Source organism: Lipotes vexillifer, unplaced genomic scaffold (assembly GCF_000442215.2).
Source record: "Lipotes vexillifer unplaced genomic scaffold, Lipotes_vexillifer_v1.1 scaffold1158, whole genome shotgun sequence".
NCBI classification, from domain to species: domain Eukaryota; kingdom Metazoa; phylum Chordata; class Mammalia; order Artiodactyla; family Lipotidae; genus Lipotes; species Lipotes vexillifer.
In genome coordinates, this window is record NW_006793745.1 from 524,051 (window position 1) to 535,144 (window position 11,094).

An 11,094-nucleotide genomic window follows, 5' to 3' on the forward strand; every position below is an offset into this window, starting at 1 on the left:
TGTATTAGAATGTTCTAGTTAAGCAGGATGGTGGTTTCACAGGGGTTCATTTGTTGTAACGCTTCATAACATACATATATATGTACATGTCATGTATCGTTTGCAAGAAGAGATTTTCATTTAATGCAGTACTCAACTAAAGATAAAGTCTTTTTCATGTTTTTGTTTGGAGGGTAAGGCAGAAATAACATGGCTTGCAATAACATGGATTAGAAAGTGCCTCTTTTATAGAGTGACTTTTGGGGGTCACCTGGTCCTACCTCTCCAGTCAGTTTTCTCCTCTACGGTGGCTGAGTCTCAACAGGAGCCTAAAATTGGAGTGAGGACAGGATGAGCAAAGCTTTCCTCTGATGCCTCTCTGGGCTGTCTCAGGTGCACCCAAGCAGTTTCCTCATCTGTGCAGTGATGAGTTTGAGTATATCACTTTTTTTTAAAACTGTGAAACAGTAATTTGAATATCTATATTTCTTTCTTTTCTATCGAAATATAGTTGATTAACAATATTGTGTTAATTTCAGGTGTGCTGGGTAAATCACTTTCTAAAATAGTCTTTTAGATTGTTTTTAATCATTTTAAAGATTGTTTACTCCAATCATCCTAATTTTTATTACTGTTGTAACAATAATATAAGATATTATTAGCATTTTATCCACAACATACACTAAAGTTTTTTTATAGTTATTACTTCAAATGAATGATGAATTCTTTATAGTAAGAAAAACAGGTAAACAACCTAAATGTCCAGTTATAAAGGAGTGGTCAAAAAGCATGCAGCCATTAAATACTATGTTTATGAAGAGAGTATAGTAACACAGAAGGTACTTAAATCATTAAATGAAAAGCCATGATAGTTTATAAGATCCCAGCTAACAGTACAAATGAAACCTATGTTTTAAAATAAGCTGGAAGGAACTAGACAACAATGTTAATGTTAGCTTCGTGTAAAGATACATGTTTTTTCTTCCTAAGTTTTACTCTTGTAATGGAAGGAAAACCTGCTCAATTCCAAACGCTCTTGAAAACGAAACGTGATTGGCTATATTGGCTTTTAGGGAATTGGAGACACCCACAGAGGTGTTCCATAAAAGGCAAGGTGGCAACTCAGCAATGGTAACAAGATCATTGTTCAGAGTTCCTGTGTTTCTAGCTTTTTATGTCTTAATTCTGAATCCAACTGACTCCTCAACTGCCCCCAACACACACACACACACACAAGTAAATAAAGACACGCTCCCCTTGAAGAGGTATTACTGTCATCTCAGCCCCCCTACATTTTTCAGCTGTAGCTAGCCGTATACTCTGTTCACTGTCTTTTCCCTGAAGGTCTCGGTAAGCTGGAAGAGATGAGAATTTGAATGCTACTCAGATTATCTCTGAAAAGCCATGCCTATTCTCAGGATGGTCTTACAGTGAGCCAACCACAAAGCCTAGATTATCAGAGGCCATCTTAATTCAGACCACTTCAATGTCAGGCAGGTCACCCCAGTTCTGGGGCTCAGAGGATACTGTCATAATTTTATCACAGTGCAGGGTTTTGTTTTGTTTTGTTAATAAAGAAAGATTTAGTACTACTTTAAAAGTTTGGTGGTAAAGTATGGACAGGATTGTGGGGAAATGGGGATGTAATTTAATAGAGCCACTTTGGAGATCCTATTAAAATGGAAAACAGCACACCCTACGGCACAGTGATTCCTCTTCTAGCCATTTATCCTAGAGAATAATCACACATGTATACAAGTGGACATGGTCAAGGATTTTGATCACAGAAATGTTTGTTTTTATGAAAAATTGGAAACCACCAAATGTCTCTCAATAGGGGAATAGATTTTCAAAAGTTCATATATTCATAGGGTAGAAAATCCACAGCAGTTAAAATCCACAGCAGTCCATATAGCATATGTATCAACATGGATAGATCTACATGTGGGCAGGAAAAACACAGATCTTTGAGGATTTACAATAAGTGGCTATAGACTTATAATTCCCATAAGGATATATATCAAAACATGTTGTTGAGTGAAAAGAGCAAGTTCCAGAATGACATCTATAGTATGATACCATTGGGAGTTCTCTGATGGCCTAGTGGTTAGCATTCCAGGCTTTCACTGCCATGGCCCGGATTCAAGCCCAGGTCGGGGACTTGACGTCCCCCAAGCTACATGGTGCAGCCAGAAAAAAAAAAGTATGACACCATTTCTGTTAAAAAGAAAAAACAGACAAACTACAGCTATACTTCTTGATAAGTACGGATATACATAGGCAGGCAGGTACATAGATAGATAGATAGATAGATAGATAGATGATAGATAGGTAGAGATAGAGATATATGTAAGAGTACAAGAACATTCTAGAAGGAAACACATTAAAATCATAACAAGGGTTATATCTGAGGAAAGACAGAGGGGACTGGGACATGGGGTGGGAAAGGTGAAAGGGGATTCCAGTTCATTGGAGATATTCTAATTTTTAAAGGTAAGTGGATTCCAGAGTTACTTGTGTATTTACAATTACTTTTTTAAAGTCTCAGCAATTACTTAATCCTCTAATATATTTATTACACCTCAGAAGCTAAAAACATGGAGCCTTCCATACGAGAACATTTCCTAGGGCAACACACCCACCTCTCCACTCCCTGCCCCTCCACCCTCTCCACATACAGCACTCCCACTCAACCAAGTTCACTGGTGTTCTGAGAGCGTGCCCCAAAGCCTTTGCTCACCTTTGCAACCCTCCCGGGCACCAGAGCGAATCCCATTGGCCATGCCTGTTTGCAGAAAGAGTCATGCCAGCAAACACTTAGCTGTCCGAGTGCCCTGCGTTATCAATGGTCACATGGATTGTATCCCTTTCCCTGCTGATTTTAAGAGCAAAGTATTCGAGAATGTGGCACCGGCCAAACCAATGGGAGAAAAGAAGACAACCCACGTTCCGTACCTGTCAAAGACCACTGCGGAATAAGCCCGCTCGGCAAAGATGACGTCAGCAGCCCAGAACTCCTTAGTGGCCTTCAGACCTCTGCCTTTGCCCTCAGAAGTGAAGACCTCCACGTTCTCCATTCCCCCTATTGTCATCTCAGAACCTTCGGGCAGCTCAGCAGATATTTAACACTGAGCCAAGTCCCTTGTCCTCGCTGCTATTTCAGCACCTTCAGCATCCCAACAGCAGGACTATAAATGGACAGGCACCTCCCCTTCCCTACCCCCTCTCAGCCACTGGGCCCTCACTCCCCCTCTGCCTCTTTTCCTGGAGACGGATGGGCCAGGCCAGAGGGCAGTGACCTGGAAAGGGTCCCATTCACCGCCCAGCAAAACTGACAAAGTAGAAAATGACCATGGGCTGGTGTGCTTCTCAAATTGGGCCTGAAAGCTTTTGAAAAGTTCCTTTGCAAGGAGTAGTTAAGTCCTGGATTGCAGTCATGCCCAGCTGTAGTTGGAATAGGCAGCACTTGGTCAGTAGGGTATTTTTAGCAGCCAGATGCCTCTGTCAATCCAAAGCAGACAGCTGAAATGGTCCAAGAGAAGAGGCGAGGTGATGCTTGCTGCTCTGGGACCCTTCAGCTGTCAGCCTTGGACTTTCTCAAGTGAGATGGGCCCCTTGTTTCCCTACTCCCTCCCCCACGGGTAGATTGTTGGCAGAAAGCAGCAGATGCTAAATTGACCCCTTTGCCATGTATATAACAGAACTATTTAGGCTCCAAGGGACATCCCTTTTCTCCAGTATTACCTGGGGCTCCCACAACATCCCCGCCTGGGGCATGGAGGTCTGAGCGTTCCCTGATGATGTATTACTCAGGCTGTATTATGAGAGGAGGTAGGCCTTGAAAATGAAAACCCTCGTGTCTATCATTCTATCAAATCTCCCTTAAATTGGTGTCTGCTGCCAGAAAAATACCAATACCTTCTTCTTTCCCAGGAATAAGGACATTGGAAGGATTATTCTAAAATCTCTGTTGAACTAAATGCTACTCATCTTGATCTCCAGGCAGCTCTCACTGATTTTGAAAAGAAAGACATTTGCAGATCTGGAGCTATGGCTTATCTTCAAGGTAATATTTTTAGTTTCAGGGATGTATCTGTTTACAGATTTCTGTGCTCTGGGTTTCTGTGAGTGTGGTAGCTTACAAGCACTGGCTTCTGAGTCAGATAGATCTGTGTTTGACTTTTGAGCCTACTAGGACAACTTTGAGATAGTACCTGTAAAACAACAGTGATAATTTCTACCTCACTGGTAAATGAGATAATATATACAAAGGACATAGCACAGCACTTGGTACTTAGTACAGAACCTATTAAATGATAGCAAATTTATTTTATTTATTCTGTCACGTTATCTTCCCCAAACCATCAAGATATGCTAGGAATTCTAATGTGTCTTTAACCAAACTGCATCTCCTGAGACTTCTTTGACTCTTGGAAGCAGGTGCAGAATCCTCTGTCAGACCACGTATCCCAATTTTTAGGTCATAACACATAGCCCCTGGAACCAGAGAATAACTCAGTGACTTCTGATGTATCCAAAAGACCAAAACACATTAAGACCTTTAAAACTGGGTGCCCCCAAAAGTCAACATCACATGCTCTCAGGGGAAAAAAAAAATGATTAAAGAAAATGATTTCTTTAGCTTAGTTTCAAATGAATGCCTGCATCCACATTGCCTGGCAACAGCCAGAGTCCACCCTTGGGAGCTAGCAGCTCAGCCTGGTAGGGATGGTGTCGTTTTTCTCTACACACTTATACCCCTGGAACAGGTTCAGCCCAAGCCAAGGTCAGGGAAGAAACCTACCTGCCCCAAGTCAGAAAGAGAAAGGGAGCATCAAACCCAGTGCTTTAGGTTCAGCTGAGTCTCAACCTTATCAGAACAACAAGAATTATATTATTAAAGTGTGGTAGACAGAATAATGGTTCCCCAAAGATGTCCAGGTCCTACTCCCCAGACCTGTGAATCTGTTACTTTACATAGCAAAAGGGACTTTGCAAATGTGATTAAATTAAGTATCTTGAGAGAGGGAGATTATCCCTGGATTGGATGGTCCAAGAGGGCCCAATGGAATCACAAGAATCCTTATACGAGGAGGTTAGGGGGGGTCAGAGTCAGGTGGAGATGTAACAGTGGAAGCAAGAGGGTCAGAGTCAGAGAGACAGTTGAAGATGCTATACTGTTGGCTTTGAAATTGGAGGAAGGGGCTATGGGCAGAGAAATGCTGGCACCCTCTAGAAACTAGAAAAGGCAGGGGTACAGCTGCTCCCCCAAGAGCCCTCAAAGGAAGCATGGCCCTGACGACACCTTGATTTAAGCCCAGTGAATCCCATTTCTGGCTTCTGACCAGCAAACTTTAAGATAGTAAATTTGTTATTTTATGCCACTAAGTAATTTGTTACAGCAGCAATAGGAAACTAACACATAAAGTATTATACTTAGTTTCTCATTATAGTAAGTATCATATAAAATCCCTTTTGCTGGGCTTCCCTGGTGGCCCAGTGGTTGAGAGTCCGCCTGCCGATTCAGGGGACACGTGTTCGTGTCCCGGTCCAGGAAGATTCCATCATGCCGCGGAGTGGCTGAGCCTGCGCGTCCAGAGCCTGTGCTCCGCAACGGGAGAGGCCACAACAGTGAGAGGCCCGCGTACTGCAAAAAAAAAAAAAAAATCCCTTTTGCTGCTCTGAAATAAAATTCACACAGAATTTATCAGTTCTTAAAATTAAAAAACATAAATTACTAACTCCTATAGTCTGAACGTTTGTGTCCCCCACCAAATTCATATGTAGAAATCCTTACCCCCAAAGGTGATGGTATTAATAGGTGGAACATTTGGGGGGTACTTAAATCATGAAGGTGGAACTCTCATGAATGAGATTACATAGCGCCTTATAGAAGAGCCTCCAGAGAGATGCCCTAGGCCCTTCTCTTCTGCCATGTGACGACACAAGGAGAATCCTGTGACCTGGAAGGGAACCTCCTGCCAAACATGCTGGCACCCTGATCTAAGACTTCAAGCTTCCAGGAATGTGAGAAATAAATTTCTGTTGTTTACAAACTACCCAGTCTTTGCTATTTTGTTGTTGCAGCTCAAATGGACTAAGACATTGGTCTAACCTAATAAGGGAGAAATAAAAATGAAAGTTAAATTATAATAAAAGTATATATATTCATTGTAAATTAAATGTGTCAATGTGCTCACAAGACACATGCTTGAGTACAACTACACTAGAAAACATGATAAAGTAGTCAGGTGTTTGCACCTCTAAGAATCACTATGATAGTGAGAGCTAAAGATGTAGGTTGATTTGGGGAACACAAATACCACACAAGGCATTGTTGTCTGTGACATGATTTTCTGAAATGGTGAGTGACTCCTAGTAAGTTCTGTATGAAAGAAAGTATGATCTTTCTTCAGTTAACAAGAAGTTGCCTTCCTGGAAAATTTACCATACATTGAAACTTTACAAAAACTGCTCTAAGATTACATAAAACAGAGTTCTAGACTCAGATAATTATAAACAAGATTTTGAAAGCAGCTCTTTTGCCCCTTTCCTGTTTGCCCATTTCTGTTCCCCTCTAACCTTGAAAGAACCTAATTATAGGAATGAGATCACTAGGCAATTTAACCTAACTCCTGATTTATGTTCTCCTGAATGCACACCATGCTTTGTCTAATCTGTTGATATTTTTCCTAGGTAAAAAGATGTAAAAATGAAGAATTAAACAGTTAACAAATGACTAGCTCTCTACCTCCAACAGCCCCCTTAAGCAATCCTGCAGGTAGATCACGCAGGCAAGATCACATCTGAAGAAAGAGTCAGCCAGTCTACCTAATGGAGAATGATGCAGAACCCAACCTCCTGCCTCCATGATTCACTGAGATTCTTCCCCTTTTTCCCCTTTAAAAACTGTCCCGGCTGAGAAGAATCTTCAAAGTTGACCTCTGGACGTGAGTCCAGCTTTTCCCCAGATTGCCATCTTTTCTGATTAAAGTATCCTTCCTTTCTACTGATGCTTGCCTCTCAAATTATTAGCTTTTGAGCAGCGAGCAGCCGAACCTGAGTTTGGTAACAATTTTACATAAGTGAAATACACATCTGGATATTTGAAGTTGTATAGGATGGGCAGAGAAACTTTAACGTACAGGGCTGTCCCTTGCTTCCCAGGACATCTAGCACCTCTGGCCAGGACCAGTGAGACAGGGGATATCGGCTCTGGTTATCAGGCTGGTGAGAGGGAAGGGAGCACAGGGCCCTGCTATATTACGTATTAACACAAATCCTACGTAAACATTTTTTGCTCATCTGCCCCCCTCCAGTTCTTTTTTTTCCCCACTGGGATCCAAACCTTTCTTGCTGGCCCTAGCCCTGCCCACAATACGTGAGTAGCAGCCCTCAGTCATCATGACAACCAAAAGTTACCCCCACGTTTCTACCCCCCTAACTAGTGGAACTGCCTCCATCGAGAATTGCTGGTCTTCGTCATCAGGAAAAGCACATCTAGAGTTTTGAAAGGCTTTCTTATTGCTCTACTGGGGCTGTTTAGCCAGAGAAGAAAAGATTCAGGAAGGACATGAGACCTTTCTTCAACATCATTCATCACAGTATGGAAGAAGAGATTCATTCTGCATTTCCTGAGAAAGCAAACTAGGAGGCCAGAGTGGACATAACCATACGGCAATGTGGTTTAGCAGTTAAGATCGTAAACTTGAGATTCACAGACCCCCCACAATCATGTTTCTGTTGAGCCCTTTTCTGCTCCAAAAAGATGGAAGCTTTTTCCATTGTTAATGATTTTAATAACCATCCGGTCTCTTTCTTTGGTGTGTCTGGATAAAGAAGGGTGGTGAGAAAAGAAGAAAAATGAGACTGTTCAAGTCAAAGGACCCCTGGTCCAGGAGAGTGGTCTGAGCTGGGAGATTCCAGACAAGGGGTGATGAGAATGACCATTACGGTCCCATTCACCTCTCTTTTAGCTGAACTTCCCTCCCCACTCAGGCCACACACACATGCCAAGGACATTACTATGGCTACTGAGTACTCCCATACCCTAAAGAAGGTGTGGGGCAACTGTTGGCAGCATGTGCTAAGCAAGGGTAATGCTGGATCCCCAGTCATGCACCTTAAGGGCAGAAGGTTAGACTTCCCTGGCAGTCCAGTGGTTAAGAATCCGTGCTTCCACCGTAGGGGCAAGGGTTCAATCCCTGGTCGGGGAACTAAGATCCCACATGCCGTGCTGTGCAGCCAAAAAAAAAAAAAAAAAAAACGGGTAGAAAGAGGTGCTGTGAAGAGAGGACAGGACTGAGGGCTGTTTTGGAGAGAGTTAGTAGCATAACATCACAAGACTAGACATGGGTTTCAAGTAGCCCTTACTATAAGCTCCACTGGTTAACTTTCATCTTAGATAGGATCCGTTCCCAGATTTCACACTGCAGCCCTAAAATCTTTAACCATATTCTGTATTTTTATCATTGTCCTGGATCTTCAAGCAAATAATCTCAGAGGTCTTAAGAGAATGATTGTGTTCCCGTCAGTTGGATATGCTGCAGTTCAGGGAATATGTACAAATAAGTGTGAAGGTGGAGAAATGAAACCTCGAGTAACCGTTTTGAATCATTGAGACAGTTTGTGTGCCTGTGTTAACAGCGCACTGGCAGATCTACCACAACCTGGAAAAACTCCAATCGTCCCTTCTGTTGAAAGGCTCACTGTCTGAGTCACACATCTGCAGGGACCACCATCTGGTGGCAAATCAAGGGAGCTGCAAGATTTTAAATCTTTTTCTAAGGCCTTTTTCAGTAGAACAGCCCTTTATCATTGGATTCGACCTTCCTTCGTACCCAGAGCTAAGATTCATTTACGCCAGGGGTCAACAAGTTTCCTTTGGGCCTGTGAACTAAGAACGGTTTGTACCTTCTTTAACGGTTGGGGGGAAAAGTCAAAAGAATATTTTGTGACACATGAAAATTATATGAAGTTCAAATTTCAATGATGACATATTAAATTGTATAAGAAAACAGCCATACTCACTTGTTTACATATTTTCTATGGCTGCTTTCACACTACAACAGCAGAGTTGAATATTTGCAACAAAGACCATAAGGCCCACAAGGTCAAAAATATTTACTGTCTGGCCTTTTACAGAAGATGTTTGCCAATCCTGCTTTAGACCAATAACAGCTAATGCCTAGCAGTGTTAAATAAGCCAGGGGTTGCCCACTGCTTTCAAGTGTATTCACTGGCTGATTTAGTCATTCATTGCATAATCACAGGATCAAAGAAGTTCTTGTGCACACCTAGCACTCACATTCCAGAATGACAGGAGCAGGCTCCCTCCTGAATAGTCCATTATATCCTGTATAATTATATCATTGACAAAACGTTACACTCTCTCTGGTCCCTGTGTTCTTACTTGAGCAGCACAGCTGTTTCCATCGTTCTTCCTTCGCTCTTAGAAAACCTTAGCTCCTAACTGCTTTCCTCCCAAGAATTCCTAAATTCACTCATTCCACATGCCTTTATCAGCACACGTACCAGGTACTATACTCAGTGCCCCGATACCAAGATGATTAAAACGTAGGCCCTGTATCTAAGACATTGACCATTTAGAGAGGATTATGGAAAAGCATATAAAGATGGTGAGAGAGATGTAGGAGGCAAAGGGGAAAGGGTACTTAAGGCAGCCTGAGGAATCAGGGAAGGCTTCAGAGAAGTAGCAGACAGGGATTAAGTGCGGAGGGGAAGAACCAGAACTGGAGGAGACCATTTCAAGCCCAAGGACACAGCAGCAGGAGCAGAGATGTGCAGGTGAAGAAACAGCATGACATGGGCAGAAAATTACAATCGGCTAGGTATTCTGGCAGCTACAAAAGCACATGTATTATACCTTCTTTATCATTCTGGCACCAGACTATCACCCTTTATGTCCCAGCTTTTCATATACATTTGAGAGATAGTCTAACAGCAAGAATTAATGTTTGAACGCTTGAAATTGTGCTTTATTTGCACTACCTTATAGGTTTTCACAGCACCCTTTGAGGTGGGTATTATTGAGCCCTCCTAGATAAAAAGCAGCAGCATCTCCTAAGTATAAACCCCAGAGAAACTCTCAGGTGTGTGCACAAGAAGACTGTCCAAGAAGGTTAAAGCAGCACTGTCTGTAGAAGCAAAAATGGGAAATAAGCTCATAGTCTTATGAAAGGAGAACGGATAGCTCATGTGCATTCCTTCAATCGATGTTATAGAGATGTGAAAGGGAATGAATTAGAACCTCACATCTCAGCAGAGGTTAACATCAAAAAACAATGGTGAAGGGCTTCCCTGGTGGCGCAGTGGTTGAGAGTCCACCTGCCGATGCAGGGGACGCGGGTTCGTGCCCCGGTCCGGGAAGATCCCACGTGCCACGGAGCGGCTGGACCCGTGAGCCATGGCCGCTGAGCCTGCGCGTCCGGAGCCTGTGCTTCACAACGGGAGAGGCCACAACAGTGAGAGGCCTGCATACTGCAAAAAAACACAAAAACAAAAAACAGTGGTGAGTGAAAAAAGCAAACTGTAGGGGAATAAACAGCAGGCATAATAACATTTATATGAAGTTTTAAATCATGTAAAGCAATACTTCATGTTAGTTAGGGATAAATACGTATGTAGTAAAAATATACATATAAAGAAAGGCATGGGCTTCCCTGGTGGCACAGTGGCTAAGAATCCACCTGCCAATGCAGGGGACACGGGTTCAAGCCCTGCTCAGGAAAGATCCCACATGCCGCAGAGCAACTAAGCCCGTGCGCCACAACTACTGAGCCTGCGCTCTAGAGTCCACGCGCCACAACTACTGAGCCCACGCGCCACATCTACTGAAGCCCGATTGCTCTAGAGCCTGTGCTCCGCAGCAAGAGAAGCCCACGCACTGCGATGAAGAGTAGCCCCGCTCACCGCAACTAGAGAAAGCCTGTGCACAGCAACGAAGACCCAACACAGGCAAAAATAACAAATAAATAAAAATAAATAAATTTTTTTAAAAAGGCATGAGAATGAGAAATACTGAATTCATTATCGTATTTACTCCTAAGGGGAGGAAGAGTTCTTTAGGAAGTAGGGAGAGGGTGTTTCAGGAAG

At 42.8% G+C, this 11,094-nt stretch overlaps 1 protein-coding gene across 1 annotated transcript in view; it reads right to left on the minus strand.

The window, feature by feature from the left end:
• The window catches only part of SMYD1 (SET and MYND domain containing 1), a 37,078-nt gene extending 33,921 nt beyond the window's left edge, over positions 1-3,157 (minus strand). The window contains exon 1 of the mRNA XM_007466726.1: positions 2,935-3,157. Within this exon, the coding sequence (XP_007466788.1) occupies positions 2,935-3,071 (137 nt within the window). The 5' untranslated portion in view covers positions 3,072-3,157. The remainder of the gene's footprint in view (positions 1-2,934) is intronic.
• Between the last annotated feature and the right edge of the window lie 7,937 nt (positions 3,158-11,094).